We start from the raw sequence: 20,768 nt of genomic DNA on the forward strand, positions 1-20,768 counted from the left end.
CCCCCAATTCCCTTCTCCTATCTAACTCCCCATGTCCTCCATGCTACTTGTTATGCTCCACAAATAAGTGAAACCATATGATCATTGACTCTCTCTGCTTGACTTATTTCACTCAGCATAATCTCTTCCAGTCCCGCCCATGTTGCTACAAAAGTTGGGTATTCATCCTTTCTGATGGAGGCATAATACTCCATAGTGTATATGGACCACATCTTCCTATCCATTCGTCCGCTGAAGGGCATTTTGTTTCTTTCCACAGTTTGGCGACTGTGGCCATTGCTGCTATAAACATTGGGGTACAGATGGCCCTTCTTTTCACTCCATCTGTATCTTTGGGGTAAATACTCAGTAGTGCAATTGCAGGGTCATAGGGAAGCTCTATTTTTAATTTCTTGAGGAATCTACACACTGTTCTCCAAGGAGGCTGCACCAACACATGTTGTTTGCTGTCTTGCTAATTTTGGCCATTCTAACTGGTATAAGCTGACAGCCTTTATTCTCAAGTAAATTCTCAGTTGTTGATAAAAAGAAAGCCTTTGCTTTTTAGGAAGCATTATTTTTGGAGCAATTTTAGGTTCTCAGCGAAATTATGCAATGTAAAGGGATTTCCCCTATTCCCTCTCTCCCCACACATGCATGGCCTCCCCTATTACCAGCAGTCACCCCACAGTGCTTCCTTCCTTAAAACTGATGAACCTGTTATCACTCAGAGCTCATGATTTATGTGAGAGGTCACTCTGAATGTTGTACACTCTATGGGACTTGCCAAATGTATAAAGACCTGTATCCACCATGACAGTGCCCTACAGAGTAGCTTCACTGCCCTAAGAGTCCTGGCGCTCCACCCTCCCATTCATTCCTGTCTACTTCTTAAACTGTGACAGCTACTGATCTTTTTACTGTCTCTATAATCTCACTTTTTCCAAGTGTGTAGCCTCTTCAAATTGGCTTCTTTCACTTACTAATATGCACTTAAGGTTCCTTCATGTTTTTTCATGGCCTGATAGCTAACTTCTCTTTAGTGCTGAAAAGATCCCTTTGTCTGGTTGTGCCACTGTTTTTTTTAGCTATTTGCTGACTAAAGGACACTTTCTTTGACTTCAGGCTTTGGCCATCAGTGAGTAAACCTGCTAGAAATGGCATGTGTGTGTTACTGTGTGGACATAAACTTTCAATTCCTTTGGGTAAATACCAAGGAGTGCAGTGGTTGGAATGCATGGAGGGAGTATACTTAGTTTTCTAAGAACCTGCCAAATTGTTTTCCAAGAAGACTGTACCATTTTGCACTCCCACCAGCAATGGATGAGGGTTCCTGCTGCCCTCTGTCCATGCCAGCATTTTCTGTTGGCCCAGTTTCAGGTGTCGTCCATGCTGATGGGCTTATGGTGGTATCCCATTGTTTTAATTTCCATTTCCCAGATGACAGGTGATGTCAGGTCTCTTGTCATCTGCTTATTTGCCATCTGCACATCTTCTCTGTTGAAGTGCCAGGAAGTCTTTAGACCGATGTTTAAACGGAGTTTTTTTTTTTTTTCTTTTTAATTATTGAGTTTAAGAATTCTTTTTATATTTTGGAGAGCGGTTCTTTGCAGATGTATGTTTTGCAAATATTTTCTCCCAGTCTGTGACTTGTCTTTTCATTTTCTTGACAGCGCCTTTCGCAGAGCAGAAAATTCTTTCATCAACACCAGCATGTCAATCCTTTCTATCATAGATCATGCCTTTGGTGTTGCATCTAGAAAGTCATTTGCAAACACAGGTCATCTGGATTTTCTCCTGTGCCATCTTTTGGGAATTTAATTGTTTTGTACTTTACAGTTAGAACTGTGATCTATCTGAGTCAATTTTTGTGAAAGGTGAGAGTCTGTGTCTAGACACTTGATGTCGCACGTAGATGCCCAGTTGTCCCCATGCCATTTGCCGAACAGCCCGTCTTTACTCCATTGGATGACTTTGCTCCTTTGTCAAAGATCGGTCGGCTCTATTGTGTGGGCCCACTTCTGGGCTTTATTCTGTTCCATTGACCCATTTGTCATTTCTTTTGCCAATATCGCATTGTCTTCACTGCCATAGCTCTGTAGTAGGTCTTGAGCTAGCTGGTGTCAGTCCTCCAATTTAATATTCTGTTGACTGTTCTGGGTAGTTTTTCTCTCCATGTAAACTTTAGAATGGTTTGTTGATATCTACAAAATAACTTGCTGGGATTTTTATGGATTTTCCTTGAATTATAGACAAAATAGGAAGAGCTGACCTCTTGACAGTATTGAATGCTCCTGTCCTTAAATGTAGACTATCTCTCCGTTTATGCAGTTCTTTGATTTTATGCATCAGTGTTTTGTAGCTCTCCTCATACAGATTGTGTCCATGTTTTGTTAGATGTATGCCCAAGTATTTCATACTTTTGGATGCTCATGTAAATAGTATTGTGTTGGGCTTTTAAAAAGATATTATTTAAATATTTGAAGCAGAGAGAGATCACAACTAGGCAGAGCAGCAGGTAGAGAGAAAGAAGGAAGCAGGCTCCCTGCTGAGCAGAGAGCCTGATTTGAGTCTCCATCCCAGGACCCTGAGATCATGACCTGAGCTGAAGGCAGAGGCTTTAACTCACTGAGCCATCCAGGCACCCCATGGTGTTGTGTTTTTAATTTCAAATTCAACCTGTTCATTGCTGGTATATAAGAAAAGGTTGACTTTTGTATATTAATCTTATACCTCATGTGCTGCTATAATCGCTTGCTAGTTCCAGGTTTTTGGTCAGTTCTTTTGGATTTTCTACATAGATGATCATGTCATTTGTGAACAAAGATTTCTTCCTTCCCAATCTGTATCCCTTTTATTTCCTCTTCCTGCCTAACTGCATTAATTAAGACATCTAGTCGGATATTGAAAAGGAAGGGGGGAGAGAGAGAACAACCTTGTCTTGCTCCCGATCTCAGTCGGAAAGCTTCAAGTTTCTTACCTTTAGGTGTGATTAAATTTTAGGTTTTTGGAAGATACTCTTTTTAAAGATGAGAAAGCTCCCCTCTGTTCCTTGTTTAAGAGTGTTTACGACAAACAGGTATTGCATTTTGTCAAATACTTTCTTCTGCATCCCTTTATATGACTGTGTGGTTTTCTTCTTTAGCTTGTTGATGTGGGTGATTATATTAATTGTTTTTTGAATGTTGAAGTGGCCTTGCATACCTGGGATGAATTACACCTGCTCTCTTTGTACATTGTTGGATTCAATTTGCTAATACTTTGTTGAGGACTTTGCTTCTGTGTGCATAAGAGGTGTTAGTCTATGGGTTTTTTGTAATATCTATGACTGCTTTTAGTATTAGAGTAATTCTGTTGTCATAAAACAAATTGAAAAGTATTCCCTCTGCTTCTGGCTTCTGAAAATATTTGTAGGGAATTGGTAATATTTGTTCCTTAAATATTTGGTAGAATTTGTCACTGAAGCCATCTGGACATGACACTTTTTGTTTTGGAAAGTTATTAATTATAGATTCAGATCCTTTAATAGATATAGGCCTATACAGATTGTCTTCCTTCTTGTGTGAATTTGGCAGATTGTTTCTTTTAAGGATTAGTCAATATTTGATAATTAGATTATCAAGTTTGTAGGTGTAGAATTTTCCATTTCTTTATTACCCATTCAATGTCTGTGGGATCTAGAGTGATGTTCTTTCTTTGATTTCTATTATTAGTAATTTGTCATCTCTCTCTCTCTCTCTTTAAGCTAGCCTGGCAAGAATCTTTTACTGACCTTTTCAAAGGTCAGTAAATGATTTTGATTTGATTGATTTTGTCCATTGATTTCCTGTTTTCAATTTTATTGATTGGTACTCTAACAAGAAGACTTTTTCAAAAGTCATTTTGTGCTTTTGAGTTGCAGATTTTCTGGAAGATCAAAGCCAGACCATTAGTCAGGAAGTTCTTTTTATTAACAAATATTTGCCCAGTTACATCTTCTCTACCATTTGGATTCAGCATTTGGAATATATTATTTTGTAATTTAGAATTTTCTAAAAAATATGTAAGACATTTTACAAATGCTTTGATCTAAAAAAGGAAACACTACCAGTATGAGTTCACTCAGCTGGAGGGAACATGAGGTATTATTTAATTATAAGAACAATAATTATTTCAAATTCATACTTAATAATAGTTGCAATTAATGAGTATTAATTTGCTATATCATCCCACTAAAATTAATGGTAAATTGTTTTTGTAGTGTTACTGTTTGACTTACCAAAAAAAGTAAATCCTTCTATGCTGAGGAATAATTTTATAGACAGCATCTGGATCTAGAGATAATCATTAAATAGCTCTCATTTAATGCAGTGAACATAAACCCACCCCTTGAAATAATTCACAACATAGGTTACGATAGGAAAGCCAGCCTAGAAGTAAAAACAAGAGTGCTTAACTTCGGACTATGCTAATGGGTAGGCAAGCACTCTCTGCATGAGTGAGATAAATAAATTAGCCAGGAACTTGGTGTAATTTGCCCTTTCTGACTTGGTTCTCACAGAGATATGACTGTATACTATTACTGGCATGCACAACTTATTGGAACAGACAAGAAATCTGAAATCACCTCTGCTTTCCTTTAGCTGGGCTCCTAACAGTTTGGGCTGTGAGGATCATGAAACTAAGCAGCTCAAACTTGCAGTTGTTCAAACTCATGGGATGCCCAGTTGGTGCCAAGTGTAGTCTCACAATGGGTAATGGCTGGTCTGAGGACACAGCAGCACACATTTTCAGGGTAAGTGAGGGTGGGGGTGGCTGAGATGGGCTTGGAGAATTAGGCATGGGTCCTTAGAGCATCTTGTATGCGATGCTTACAGAATGTCCCGTCACTTCTAGGGGGACATTACCATCGCACACACATGCCCGGGTGTGTGTACCTGAGGGTTGGAGACTGGCCAGTGCCCCTGAATCCTGGCCAAGATCAGTACCACTGTCCAAAGTGCTGACAGCATGGATTGGAGCCTGTATGGAGTGGGACTCTGTAAGCACACACCTTAGGAGGGGAGGCATGGGTGCCCCAGACGTTCATAAAGTTCTCAGTGGCCTTGATGGGCCACCAGGGATTGGGGAATATTGGAGCAGCAGCCTAGATATGGACCTCATTCCTCCTGATGGAGAGAGATTCCCAGATATCTTCAGGCTTTTCTGAGTCCAGATGTCCTTGCTGGTCCAGTGGCCCAGGGGCACCCCTGTATGGGCCTGGGCCTTGATTCCAGCTGCCCACCTGGGAGGAGCAAGTAGAGCCAGAGGTGGAGGGGAATTTAGGTCATACTCTCTGTTCCACTCCAGGGACTGGAGTCCATTGTGATATGCTAAAGGATGAAAAACAAGCAACAAACAAACAAACATGAATTTTCTGTGTTGAGGAATGTTTAATCTCATCCAGAAGATAAGGCATCTTGAAAAGATACCACTTAAACATAATTGAGTACAAACTGAATTTGAAGTGTCGAAGAAACCAGAACAAATGTATTACAGACAGGCTGTGGCTAACCGACAGAGTCTGTCTGGGCTTCTTTTCTGTCTGTGGGTAAGGGTAGATTTAAGTAGTTTTAGAAGGAGATTAAGAGCTCAGCTAGAGTGGGAGGACTAAGTCAGCTCTATTTTCTCCAGTTGTGGGAAGTTCCAAATTTCTAAGATTTTACCTGGAAAAAATTATCTAATTTTAAAAAACAGAAGCTGGAATATTGTTTTATAATCTCAGTCTAAGGCTGTTCTGCTGGTAAGACATACAATAGGCTTTTGATTAAAATGGCATTGTAATAGGTGCACCTAGTGAGACAAGGTTTGAGTATTTCATAAATATGGATTTATTATATCAGAATGCACATAAGGGCGTCTCTGGCACTCTGATCTGAGTCATACATAAATCGTGAACAATTGTGGCGTCTTTGTTTTTTCTCTAAAACCCATGACAATGGACCATCACTTTTCCTTTAGTATTCTTAAGCCTCTCTGAGAACCTCACTTGGAGAACATTTGAGCCACTGAAGGATGAGTGCATTTCAAAATTAAGATTATTCCATGGACTCACTCGCATTAATACAGGTGGTTATTATGAAGGGAAATAAAATTGCTTTATCTTACTTAACTGCAATACTCTCTATTTTCATATGTTAATTCTCATAAGCTTATTATTTGTACTCAACTTGCTTTCCCCTCTAAGTGATAAATAGTAGTTGTTTAAAATTGTTTTGCCATCTCACTTGTCAAAATCCACACTTTGTGAATAATTCTTTTTTTTTTTTATTTTATTTATCTGTTTGAGACAGAGATCATAATCAGGCAGAGAGGCAGGCTCACCACTGAGCAGGGAGCCTGATGTGGGGCTCAATCCCAGGACCCTGGGATCATGACCTGAGCCAAAGGCAGAGGCTTTCACCCACTGAGCCACCAGGTGCCCCATAATTCTTGTACCTTTGAAAGATTTCAGGAATCATCTTTTTTTTATGATAGGAATAATATCAGATTATTCATGAGAATGATACTCATTTAGTGGGATTCACATGTTTTGTAATGATGCGAAGAAAAAAGAAAATTAAATTGGGTCTTGACAATTTTTGCTTCAGGAATCATGGTAGGAAATCTAAACATTTCAGGTTGAAAACAGTAGTTAATGGAGGTTTGGGATGGTTCTGGAGGCTTCACCTTACATGGATTAAATTCAGTTAGAAACATGCTGAATGCCTGGGAAACACTGTCCAAATCCTGAACCTCTCCTCTCTGGTACCTTATAAGGATGTGACCACCTTGCTTTTGACCACACAAGTCCTTGACTTCTACTATGTTGGAGTAAATTGGAACACTGGTTTTGAAGCCTCTAAGTTAGGGTTATAAAAAAAATTGTCATTTAAAAATAAATTTTATAAATTGTTCTTCCAAAGAAAGATTATAGCACAAATGCTATTACTTCTTCTTCTTTTTTTTTTTTTAATTTTAAAAGACTAAGCTTCATATGCCTTCTTTGAAGAAAGAATAAAAAAATGACAATATGGTTTGGAACGTGGAACACTGCCTTTTACATCTCTCTATGGGGAACATGTCCTTATATCATCTTTTGAAGGAACTTAATAAGTGTTGACTTGTCTTAGCAGAGTGAGAATAATAAAAACAAATACTTTCAACCCTCAGCAGTCCTCTCAGTGTGTGAGTCCCCATTGTACTCCCTGCCATGTTGCTGTGTGAGTTCCATTGTATTATTGTGTAATGGCCCACTGTACAGTTGTGGGGGTTGACTCCCCATTACATAATTGTGTGATATCATCACTGTCCAGTCGTGTGATTCCCCATTGAACTGAGGAGAGAACCAAGGCTTAGAGAAGAGTGAGTTACACCCAAGAGTTGGCAAGGCTGGTGAATGCCAGTCCCACCCAAGTCCAGTTGCAAAATCTATGCTAGCTTCAGTGGTGAGATGACAACAGTGTGAGCAGAGGGGACTAGCATCAAGACAGAACCCTAAAGGAGACTGTGGGGGGCCAGGGCTGGGAAGAGAGCAGGTTCCCCTAGAAACACAATTAATGGGAATAGCCCTCTCTTGCCGTGAATCTGCTGTGTGATTTCAAGGTGGTGGTGAGGTCCCTGGGACCCCCTGCCTACAGGGAGACTAATGCAGGTCTGTTCTGCTCAACGTGCTAGACCCTGAGAGACTTCTAGGCTAATACTAGAGTTAGCTCCATTGACTATGACCTGTAGATAACACCCCTCTTCTGGAATTTTCTCAAGTACTAACCATACCCCAGTCATAGGCCACCACTTCATGCTGCCTGTGCACACACCCATCATGGGGGCTTCCTAGGCCTTCCTGTGCCACAGACCACTTTGGGGCTTTGCTGAAGTCTGTGTCCCCTTCTCATAGCAAAGGTTATAAATGCATTATATTTTTATATATATGCCAGTTACAGTGAAGGGCTGATATCAATAAATCAGAAATTGTAATGTAATGTCTCCTTTGTTATTAACTCATTAAATAACAAAATCTAGTGCTGAGTCAAAAACGATTATTTGGAAGTAAGGAGGAACATAAATGATACTTCTAGATATTGTGACAATGATTGCTATAAGAAGGTCTATAACTTATGATGGTAACAAACAAAAAAGCATGGGCACTACTGAGGATGCTGTGGTTTATCTATGTTCATGATTAAAGAAAATGCTGAATTTTAGCTGGAAGTTTAATGAAAATAAAGATGTAGTTTTAATCTGTCTTCACAGGCTCCTTAAATCAGATCTGTACCCCATGTTATGAACTGCTGAGTCATGGTTCCCCAATTCAGTTTCTATGAAAAACCCTCTTGGGCCTTAGATTGGACTTCTAATGAGTCTTTAGCTCAAACTGGGGATGACTGAGCATATAAAAATGCCGTCTTCCTGTCTGTGATCACGGGAGTCTGTATTTTACTCAGTTTTTCTTTAATGTCATTCAGTACATTTTTTATAATAATCCCCATAAATGTTCTGCACAGCTTTGTAAGATTCATTCTTAGATACTTTGTGTATTTTGTTATTATTTGCTATTCTCATTATCGTCAGACCCCAGCTAGAGTTTAAGATGAAATTGGTTTTGGGATGTTGAGCTATTAAACCAGTCACTTACTGACTTTTGGACTTTCTGCCTCTGCAGTCGTATCATCTGGAAGTGATGGCAGTTTTTTTTTTTTCTGTTTCTTTCCCAATTCTCTTCTTTTAATTCTTAAATGTTCTCTTATGTACTGATAGGACTTTGAGAGTGGCTTTCAGCAGAAGCTGTGATGCCTATGAAAGTATTCTTCCTGATTTTAAAGGAAATTCTTCTAACAGTTCTCCACTGAGGGGCAGTGGGCTGGAACCAACTTTTAGCAGCCAGCAAGAGCCATTCGTTCACTTTACATGAATTTTGTAAGCCAGTTGTTAAAACACAGTCATTATTAAAGATTAAGTTGTATAAAGTTATAGTTAAGTAAATCATGTTAAAAACAAAGGTAAATTCTCCAAACTCACCACGTACTACTCTCTTTCATGGCATCTCACTCTTGTCTATGCTCTTGAGGTTATTTTAATCTCTTAATCTGTACGGTGGAAACACAGTATAATGAAGTGACATGTGTGACCCTCTTACCCTTTTGATGGTTGGTGATATCACACTGACAGCTGGGAATTGCCCATGATGGGAGTATGTACACCACAGAAGATGGTGAATGCTACCAATCAGGGGTTTTATTTTCTTTACTACCGACTAACACACCTCTGATCAAAACTGATGTTTGCCATAGGTTTTAACATTTTCTTGGCCTCTTAACTAAAAGCAAGGAAAGGAGGGAAGAGAGGAGGGAGAGGAAGAAGGAAGCAGGAAGGGAGGGAGGGAAGAAGTCAGGAATGCCTGGAACAGGGGCTTAATCTGAATCTGGGATTTTCCACACAGATCGCTGTGATGCCCTGCTGGCGTCCACATTGCCACGAGAGTCCTTCAGCTGCTCGTCGCAGCTGTCCAGGAGCCACGGCCCGGGGTTCGCAAGTCTTAATCACAGAGATGGTGAGTCTGATGCTGTCTTGCTGTTAGCCCATGATGAGTCTTTCTCAGAGAGAGTAATGACCATTCTTATTTAATATTCATTCTTGTGGCTTGAAGAGTAATTATATCGCAGTTGGATGGAAGTGAAGAAGCAGGTTCAGCATTGTATCATTTCTAGCTTCCTACATCTGTAGCATTCTTCGTTTCTGTTGGTTCTGATGTTTCCCTTCCTTGCTGATGGTTGGCAACTGGTCATAAATGAGATCTGAATCAGAAGGGAATTACTGGAGGCTCCGGATTATTGTCATCCCTTTTTAGTTTCAGAGCACCCCACGGATGGATGACTAGCAAATGTGCTTATTGTGGGTAACTAAAACGACAAACACGGGGCTCCTGGGTGGCTCAGTGATCTCGGGGTCCTGGAATCAAGCCCCATATCTGGCTCCCTGCTCAGTGGGGAGCCTGCTTCTCCCTCTCCTCCCAGCTCCTGCTTTTTCTTCTATCTCTCTCACTCTTTCTCTCAAATAAATAATCAAAGTCTTAAACAAAAAAAAAAACAACAAATGAATGAGCCAATGTCACAGGCACTGGGGACACCCAGCAAGCCACTGGCTGGCACCAGTGAGATGGGAAGCTGCCGTGGGGTAGTGATGGGGAAAGAGCCCCATCCCAGGACCTGGCCTGGAAGGAGCCGGGGCAAAGCCTTCTGTTGAAAATAGATTCTGATCGTACCAGTGGGAAGAGAGCTGAAGGCCTCCTTTCTTGTGGGGAGGGGTGTTCATTCATTCATTCTTGCTCCTTGACTATCATGGATGAGGTTGCTTTCACTTTTGCACAAATAATAGTTCAGCAGACTGAGTAATATAAGCACTGAAAATGCCAATGTTTTACTACCTTGGAAAGGGATAGATTAACTTTTTTGGTAAATGATCCATCCAGAAAGTAAAATTTTAAATTGACTGTGCCCCCCACCCCAAATTGACTGTGTCCCATGTAAATGTAAATTCTGAAGATTATTATTATGGAATGGAGCATTTGCCTCCCTTTATTCAGTATTTCTAAGATCACAGTTTAAGTATAGCTTGAATTTTATTGTGTCCTCAAAAGTCATGTGCAGGAACCCCACAAGAGTCAAATAGACTGATAGGACCCCTTAAGGAGACGGTGGAGGATTTTGGTGAGTTTGGGGGATGGAGAGATCACACTGCTGAGGACCACCTTCATGACCTTTTACTATGAAGAACAATTTCTGGCCAGATATTTCCTCCTCTAGATAGTTATGAAGCATCAGTCATGATGACTTTCAGTCCTCTGGTGAAAATAGCCTCTCACTCTCATTCAATTAATAATTAAATGATCAAATTTACTATTTTTGGTCTGGTGGTTCCTCTAATATCAGCTTAACATCTAAACTTTCCAATGGTTTCCCAAAGACTGTAAAAACCAAATAAGCACCATCCTTAATTAGTTTAAAGTATCCCAAGGGGCCTGTGTATTGTATTTCTGATTTGCATATACAGAATATCTTTATGATTCAGGCCTCTGGTCCTGTCAGTGTGGTGGCACTGGGAAGTTTATAAGCATCAGAAGGGAAAATCTCAGTGTTTAAGATGAATTTATTTCCATTATACTTAATTAAAAAATTAATAACTTAGACTATCATAAGCAACCATTGTAAAATTATAAATATCAAATGTATTTACTATAGTCAGATCACTCTTTGCAGATTTAACTTAAATTTTTAAGAGCATGGCAATCAACTGAGAGGTTCTTTCTTGTGGCTGTTGCTACTCTGATTGTACACAATACATCATTCATTAAATATTACTTCATTTTACTATCTGATTTCATACCCATCCCTAAGGCAGGGTTCAGACAGCATGGTTTGTCAATGTTCCTTCTGAAGGATTATCTATGCCTATTTTCTGTTGAAAGCCGGCATCCCAGAGGCATCTAGGTGGCTCAGTTAGTTGGGCCTCTGCCTTTGGTTGGGCGCATGATCCTGGGGTTCCTGGATTGAGCCCTGCACCAGGCTCCCTGCTCATAGAAGAGCCTGCTTCTCCCTCTGCCCCTCACTCCTCTTGTGTTCTCTCTGTCTCTCTTTTTCTCTCAAATAAATAAATAAATAAAATCTAAAAAAATAAATAAATAAAGTCAACATCTCAGATTCTTTCCTGGAATTTCTTTTGACTTTGTATATGTTGGAGAACAGATTAATTTACGTCAGTTTAGGATATTATGATGTAAATTGTGGATTGTATAAAATATGGAGGATTATAATAATGATGACAATGATTCTTCCTATATAGTAGTTGTAGCTTTTTGAAAATTTGGTGCAAGATCTGGTGATGGAAGACATGTTAGACAACTTGATTATATGATTAAAATGTCCTTGGTCTATATTATGGTACCTGGAGGTTGAAAAGAAGGTGGTCTGTCTTACCTCCCTATTTTGCCCAGCAGTCTTTGAGCTTTCAATATTCTTATGGAAAAGTAGAACTATCTGAACCCTTATGGCTCCTACCAGGGATTTTGTATGTAGCTGATCGTTGCATCTACCTGATGTATAAGGTAGTAAGACAACAGTCAGTACATAAATTTTCTTTATTTTTATTATTTTTAAAGATTTGGTTTACTTATTTTAGAGAGACAGAGAATGTGAATGAGGCAAGGAGCAGAGGGAGAAGGACTAGCAGACTCTACAATGAGCATGAAGCCCGACATGGGGCTTGATCTCACGCCCTCCAGATCACGACTTGAGTGGAGAGTAACACCTGAGAATTTGTTTAAGAAGAAAGGCTGTGATTCAGATCACTTCCCTAAGAAAAGGCATAAACACTTTATCTTTACATTGATTTTCCATCCAGCCATGTTCATCCTCATTGCCCCTCCTAGGAATTTCCTTTTTTTTTTTCGTTCCAGGGCCCCTGGCTAAGGATTTGCCAGCTAAGGTAGCCTTCCTGTCTGCCAACGTGGTGAGGTCCAGTTAGCAATCTGTCCCGAGGCACCTGGGATACCTGATGGGTCACAGGCACCATATTGAAATTGACACAGGAGTCCTGAACTTCTCCTTTAACCTGTGACTCAGGAGGACCATAGCCAGGGACAAGGGCTGCTGGAACCTCTCCAGGCCCCCCGTGGTCAGCTGTTCTGCTGCCTTGAATGCGAAGGGAGACCTGCCTGGACTAGGCGCTGATGGGGGGATGGTGATCCCAGGGCCCCCTGTTCTCTTTCATGCTATCCTTGCAGCCCAACTGTTGTCCTGTTGCTGTGTTCCTCTGAGGAAATCGGGGGAGTGGGCTTTGCTCTGACATGTTCACGTGCCATCCTTTGAATGCACCCCCCCCCACTGTGCTGCTCATCACATCACGTGACACTCAGGCCTCCCCATTTTTGCATTCATTACCATACTCTGTTTCCTATAGCAGGTAATCGGTCCACGACTCTTTTCATCAGAGTCTCTCATGGCATGATTACGAACAGTTAGGAATTAAGCCATACAGTGTCCTTCAAGAGAATGAAAATTTTAGCATCAATGGAATTTTCTTTCTTTTTCCCCAGAGGCATTTGGCTGACTGAGCAGTCACAAATGGGTGGCTAATTAAGTTGTCATGGTTTTGTCTTCCGAGTAGCGCCCCCTGCATTTCCTGACATGATCCTCCACCATTCTGGATTTTTTAAAAAGGAGACATTGCCTTGAGAGCGTGCAGCTGAGCTCCTGTCGGGAGCAGTGGGCTGGCCTGGTCTCCTGCCCTTCTGAGGCCCTAGGCTTCCCACGGGTCTGCCCACAGCAGAGGGAGGTGCTCCTGTTCCGAGGGCATTGGAGGTGATCTGATATCCTGTCTGTTCTGTGTGAGTCAGGGGGCCACTGAGAGGATGCCCTTCTAGAATTAGGGCACGTCCCAGAGCCGCACTCCTTGTAAACACAGAGATTTCACAGGACATGAATGAGCTCTGTCACACATTTTATTTGGTCATAAATGAAAGATTTATGACCTGTTTGGATCGTGATAGGCTTGTTGGGCAATTCTTGTTCTGTTTCCACAGTGGGAAATCGGCAGAACCGTCTCATGTTTTGCCAGGGCAGAACTTCCAATGAGTTGGAGCTGAGAGCCTCCGGTCAGATCTCAGTGGGTCTCCACTACATGTTCAGGAGTCTGTGTGAGGACAGCAAAACAAAACACACAGGACTGACCCATTTTTGTCTGTTTTATGCAAACAGAGCTGCAGTCAGAACACTTGGTGCCTAAGGGCATGGAAATCTGTCCCTGGGGAGGTCACACGTGAATGCCTGTAGGGCACTTTCTCTTCCTCAAGATCACTGGCACTTAAAGCAAACTCAGGGTGACAGGTGTGCATCGAGCCCGTATTTTCATTTGACTTCCGAAGGGTTTACCAAGCCATTTCAGGCATTGCACGTAGGAACCTGGCTCGCAATGAGACAGCTGTGGTAAGCGTTTCCCTCCGGGTGCCCTTCATGGGAAATGTCATCTTCTCCTGGCTGAGGCTCCTAGTGCAGTGCAGGAAGCACACAGGCAGGGGAGCTGAGGGCCTCGAGGCAGGGATTCTGGGCCTACTCCATCCTGATCCCCGGAAGGCTACCTGAACACAGCTGGTGCTACCTCTTGAGGAACCAGAGTTGCAGCAAATGCCTTAATGCCCTCATTAACAGCAGCATCTGACCCAGGCTTCAGAGCGTTCAGCCCTAGGACCCCTGAGTGGGGAGGTCAGGAGGACCTCAATACCATCGCCAGAGCCTGTCTGCCTGCTGGCCCCTCTTTCCTGAGGATGCCCATCACCTAACTGGGAACACCTGTTGCCTTCCTGGGAACACCTATGACCTTCCTGGGGATGCCTGTCATCTTCCTGGGGCAGGCAGTGATGGGCTCCTGCTTCTCTCCTGCCCTTCCCACTCCTGCTCGGCCCTGCTTAGAACTCAGAGTGAATGAGGAAAGAACACCATTGCTGGATGTGATCCCCTCCCAGACAATGGAGTATTGATTGCGGGGTGGGGGCACTCCCCTTGGCAACAATTGTAGCAGAGCCATTTACGTGCTCGGCATAGACACTCTGAAGATGGGTAGGTCTGTTCACTTCCAACTAACTTGACTTCTGCTCTGTGGGTACCTTTTCTCCCTCCAAATTCAAGTTAGTTAACACATAGTACAGTGTTAGTTTCAGGCTAAAGTTCAGTGATTCGTCATTGCGAATGACACCCACGGCTCATCACATCGCGTGACCCCCTTTGTTCCCATCACCCCCTTTACCCCATCCCCTGCCCACCTCCCCTTCCAGCCACCCTGATTTCCTGGAGTGAAGAGTCTCTTCAAGTACCGTTTTTCATTTACCCGTGTAAATACCTTCATCCTAATAAAAGCCCTATGATGATGTAGGATGTTAACCATGTAGGATGTAGGGGTGGGTACCAGGTAAAAAGACTGCTCTCATGCTTGCTGAAGCTTGAAGAAAGCATGAAGTTTGGTTCTTCGCCCCCAGGGTCATGTTCTCTGCATAAAGCCAACAGTTCACATGAGCACGTGTTCCGTGAGCACCAGGGGCTGTGGTCACTGTCATCACCATTAGTAGACAGAGCAATTCAGGCCCCGCTGAGAGTTTCCTAGCCAACGTTTCCTCTCCCCAAGGAAGTGTCCCTGCCGCTGTCAGGGCCACTAAAGCGGGGGCAAGCAGTCACACAGGATTAACTAGAGACAAAAACGTTCCAACAGATCAATTTAAATACAGTCTGACTTGTGGTCAGCAGACAATCTTGAATAAGTGAGGAACTGCAAGGGGATGTCTGTACAAGGGGTCGAGAGTGGAAGGGGGCCAAGCTTTCATCCAACACCCTCACAGGAACCTCAAGTGCTCTGTCTTCCTCATTGGCAGGGCAGGGACTGTCACGCTGGTCCCTCTTGCTAGGTGTGGGGCTTGTGGGGTCCCACATGGGGTTCTGGGCGAGGTCCTTGGCCCATCACACATGCATGACAAGTTTGACTTTCTTTGCCATCTTACCTTTGTCTCAGAAGTGCAGGCAACAGACCTTCAGTGATAAGGACACTGGAAATCTCAGCGCCAGGGCTGTGGCCCCTCATGCACCTGGAAGCTGCGGTGGGGACAGTGGTTGTAACAGCGACTGTCATCCAGCACCCGGCAGCCCATGGGAGGGACGACCCTGGGTGCTGCACATGTCCTCCTGCCATGCCTCCCTCACTGCTGCAACACACAGCTAGCACACTGTCCCCAGGAGGGAGAAGGATGTTCTGTGTGGGGTGACCTTCCAGGCTCTGCAGTTTGCTCTATGCAGGTGGGGCCCCCAGATAGGTTTTCCTTGAAAATAGGTTTTCAGGAAGGGGCAGAGGTAGGAGAGAGGCAGGTGTTGGGGGCAGGAGATGCACACTCCCCCTGCACATTGGCCCTCAGCAGCGATCTGAGGCAATGGGGACCTTGTTATCCTGCTGGAGCAAACCGCCCCCCGCATAGCAGATTCTGCCGTTCCATGCCTGTCACCCCCCCAAGTTCATCAGATGGCTTGACGTGCATGCCAGAAGCATGTCCTCACCGCAGGTCAGGATGAGATGTTCAGGGTCAGTTACCTGTGGGTGGGGGAGGCTGGTTGGCAGGTAGGCAGCTGCACCTGTGGGAGAGGCTGGTCCCAGGGCAACATGCCGATGGCATCATGATCTGTTTACTGATTTGCTTCCCCGCACGGGTGACGCCATGCTGGTGATACTTCCTGGCCTCGAGAGAGGTTAAAATTCATGGGGAAAGATGGCAAATACCAGCAAGGGTATCATCAGTACCTTCTTCAGAACTCTGCTATGAACTAGGATGAACCCAGATACAGAACATCAGTAGTCCCTCAGAGATTTAATGTGATCTGCAGGAAATTTCGAATGTGAAATCTCCATGTTAAAATGATCTGCTGAATGCCAACACCTAATTTTTAAGGTTATTTTGGGGACAATTATAAAAATCATGCCTGGCTGCCAGGAAATGTCTGTTGGACTGTGAGTGGCTCTCAGCTAGAATACAGAAGGACTTTCAGTCATCAGCTGCGAGTGGGGCCCTCGGACAAAGCATCTTGTCACGAGAGGAAAGGAAAGGTGGCAGAACTGGTATGGGCTGAGGACACAGAGGAGACTCGATGTGTAAACAGCCTCGTGGTGCAGAGGAATGGGGTCAGTGGGGACACTGGGGAATCCAAGTACCATTTTTCATTGCATTAATACTGTACCCGTGTAAATACCTTCATCCTAATAAAAGCCCCATGATGATGTAGGATGTTAACCATGTAGGATGTAGGGGTGGGTACCAGGTAAAAAGGAGACAAGAATCCCCTTTACTACATTTGTATTTCTTTGGGCAATTGGAAGTTATTTCAGAAGAAAAAGTTAAAATGCAATATAGAACAACCCAAAATGCAGCACATTTTGGATTCTGGGTCAAAGAAAAAGGCATTGTGCTTGCGGTACATTGAGAGGAAAATTTGGAATACTTGAGTGAAGATTCAGTCTGGGAAATCTGGGTAGAAAGAAATGAGAAAGAACCTGGGTTCTCCTGAAGGCTGTGCTTGAACATGTGTGGTGAAGGGAGGACGTGGTGAAGAGATGTCCATGCCCACCCCCTGGGGACACCCCCAATCCTGATGCAAGCGCCCCACTTTCATTTCCCTCCCAGTCATCCTGGGACCATGTCACACACTTTCTGACATACACCCAGCCCTACAGGCCTTAGCAAACCCAGTGTGGGGGTCTGTAAGAGCCCTTCATGGGAAGACGTTCAATGTGGTCTAATGCTTTAGGCCTCATTATGAGAACCTCAAGCAAGGTGTCAGACAGTGGGGAAAATTGTTTTCCAAAACCCCTCTTATCATATTACAGGTGACTTCTATGATTTGTGTTTTCTGGACACAGATAATTGGCAAAATATCAGTTCCAGAAGGTGTTTCAAGCTTATTTTCCCATTTTTTAATTATTAATTTAAAACCAGAAATTTCAATGTGACATCTAATTCCACTTTCAAAACCCATGTTTCTGGGACCTGGAAGAACAAAATATGTCCCAACATAGCCTCTGGGAGCCTACTCTGAGTCTGTGTCTCATCTGTTTCTCACTGGACATGACAAAGCCTTGTGATTTCTGCTCTGCACCTGTTGTCTCAGAAACCTAGAACATCCTTGTTATTCGCTCGCTCTGTGTTCTCCCTCAAGCTCCTTGCTGCCCCTCAGGCTCTCCCTCCCTGTGCAGGAAAACCTTCACGTCCACCCCTGTCGCTCTGCATTTCAGATGGTTCTTCAAAATGCCTGTTTCTCACATGAACCTGTAAGTGTATTGAATGTCGGCTTTGCCATCACCACCCTTCCTATCCCGTCATTCGGTACGGTACTTCCTCATGCTGGGATTCCAGAATTAAGCTTTTCTAGTTCTACCACAGTCTGCTTGTTTTCCTTCAGGTCCAGCCAAAGGTATGTCATACATAGAGGCCGGTGCAGACACTAGTCTCAAGCAGGGATGCGGTGACCTGGTGTTTGGTCAGCCACCTGTTGCCTGGGACTGCTGGACACCTGAGAGTCAGGGTTATGACCAAGAAATCAGAGCAATTCATGAGGAATGTAGGATTCGTCTCTTTACTTAACCCATGGTTTGAAGTGCGTGTGTGTCTGTTGTGATCATGGGGGGGTTATACGTTCTAGAATTTGGAACTTTGATTATTTTCATAAGTTTTATTTATGATCTCTTTCTTCACAGGATAATGTAGGTCTTAATGATTTCTTTCCCTTTACTACTTTCTCCTGCTTCTGTTTCCCCTCAAGGGGCTGGTGGCTGGTCTCCACTTGTGTCAGATAAATACCAGTGGCTGCAGGTCGACCTTGGAGAGAGAATGGAGGTAACAGCTGTGGCCATGCAGGGAGGGTACGGGAGCTCCGACTGGGTGAGCAGCTATGTCCTCATGTTCAGTGACAGCGGGAGGAACTGGAAGCCGTACCGGCGAGAAGAAAGCATCTTGGTATGTTCCTTCCTGAGAGCCGTCTCTTGGTATGATTGTGTCAGTCACTGCCTGTTGCTGCAGATCTGTCAGACTGAGCACAGAGACAGAGCCCCCCAAAGTACTTGAGCATGTTTTCAAGTGAATATAAGATGTGTGTGGCCCTGTATGATCTATGTGCTAAGTCAAACAGCCCTGTGCTGCAGTGAAACACTGAAAACATCTCCCCGTTGTTCCTGGACATAGTGTAAAATCGAAGGGGTGAGGTCATGTGCAGCCTAGTGTAGTTTCCCTCCCAGAGCCAGGGAGTCAGTGTCAGTTGTTCATCCAAGTAAATTCATTCTTCCAAGTCCTCTGGTTAAGAGAAATTTCTGAAGTCTCCAGACACTGACACACACGTCATGGGCAGTCTCCGTTTGGATGATGGCATGTTGAGGGACACATGTCTGGCTCCAGCAGGAACCTGGGCTCTTGTGTGGCCCCTTGTCATTCATAGAGGGGGGGGTAGATCTCAGTGATTCTTTGGAGTCACAATGACTTAAACTCTCTTACACCAGGGACGTGCTTTCTGCTTCTGATTCCATACCCGTGCTCCTTTGAGAAGAATTAAATTTCACTCACCTGACCTTCTGAATATTAAAACATATGGACTTTATCAGATATGCAGAGTTTTGAGTCTTCAGATCATAGGGTGCCCTGAGGGAGGAGCTCTGAAGATAGAGTGAGATAAGCGTCTGCTGTGTTGCTATTGGCCATTGGGGCAACAGGAGCAGGGCTGTGGCCTCAAGAAGATTTCTCAGGTAGAGAAAGAATTACTTTCTTCTTATTATTAAAAATATACTTGGGGCGTCTGGGTGGCTCAGTTGGTTGAGCTTCCCACTGTTGATTTTGGCTCAGGTTGTGATCTCAGGGTCCTGGGATCGAGCTCTCTGTTGGCTCCGTGCTCAGTGGGGGGTCTGCTTGAGATTCTCTCTCTACATCTCCTTCTGCTCTCCCCTCTTCCCTGTTCCCACACACTCTGTCTCATAAATAAATAATTTTTTTTAAAAAATGCACTTTAGATGGTTGTCAGGGGCTAAAGGAAGGGAGGAATAGAGAATTACTGGAAGCTTGTGAAGTCCAGGTCACAGGCACAACATGTGTGTTTGTGGTTCAGGATATTTTTGAAACATGGCATCACCAGAAAAAAATCCCAAAATATTGAATTCAGATTTAAATGAACCATGGTTACTTGGTATAAGTAGAAAAATCATGAGATTGGTACACGGTTTTAGAATAAAGAGGTATAAGAACCGTGTCCAATCATAATAAGAACAAGTTGAATCAGAAATAAGGAAGTGTGTGTGTGTGAGGAAGTAGGCCCTCTGCTGAGTAGGCAGCTTGGCTGGAAGCCGAAGGGAAATTCACTGGATGCAGCCCCTGGGAGTTCAGTCACTAAGTCCATGCCAGTTTATTTCAGGTGTGGGTGCACACATTTACTATTCAGTTGATGACCCGACCGAACCAAGTCCCACCTTGAGCAGGCAGTTGCAGGATCTGCAAGGTCAGACTGGGGTCTGGGCCAATGCCAGACTCACCAGGTCCAAGTGCGGCTCTGAGACCAGTTGGTTTATAGCAGAATGGGAGCAGCACTTGACAATTCTATTATCGGTCACTTCCTTGTACTCAGCCTTGTGGGGACATGGGTATCTCCTGCTCAACTGTACTGCTGCTCACCTACAGTGTATCGATCACCATGGCAGCCCCCTCTACCCTTCTGTGTGGATGGCGCTTAACCATTGTGGATGGCGATTGGATTTTCTACATGTTTCTTCCCTTCCTGGGCTCTGAGGGCCATTAGGTCAGGGACTGATCTCCAGGGAGGCCCAGGCCTATTATTCTTTCTCGATAAAGGGCTGTTGGGTTGCATTAAGGGAAAGTTGCTGTTCTCAAATAGGCCTCAACCAGATGTGTTGTTAACGATATGGAAACCTTAACCACCTGTGGGATGTGGCTTATGCAGTGGGAGGCTTTTGATGCCAAATATGAGAGTGAGAAGTTTAACACTTCTTCCCCACAAAATTGTACATGGATGATGCCGATTGAGTCTAAGGTGGTCTCCCATGTGCCCTTAAATGCAGGTCTCAGTAACAGCAGATAAATGCTGGATTCCATCCTGGAAATCTGTCCTTTTCCCTCCATCCTTCCCTCCTGCCCTCCCTCCCTTCCTACCTTCCTACCTTCTCTGTCAATGACAATCTTCCCCAACCCGAAAACCTTCACTCTGTACTGAAATTGC

At 43.6% G+C, this 20,768-nt stretch overlaps 1 protein-coding gene across 1 annotated transcript in view; it reads left to right on the top strand.

Annotated features, from left to right (window-relative positions):
* Window positions 1-20,768, top strand: part of LOC309859336 (contactin-associated protein-like 3) — a gene marked incomplete at its 5' end in the record, with an annotated part of 227,730 nt that overhangs the window by 79,896 nt on the left and 127,066 nt on the right. The window contains one exon of the mRNA XM_082719986.1: window positions 9,416-9,526. Within this exon, the coding sequence (XP_082576112.1) occupies window positions 9,416-9,526 (111 nt within the window). The remainder of the gene's footprint in view (window positions 1-9,415; window positions 9,527-20,768) is intronic.

This window comes from Mustela nivalis (assembly GCF_964662115.1).
Source record: "Mustela nivalis genome assembly, chromosome: 2".
NCBI lineage: Eukaryota > Metazoa > Chordata > Mammalia > Carnivora > Mustelidae > Mustela > Mustela nivalis.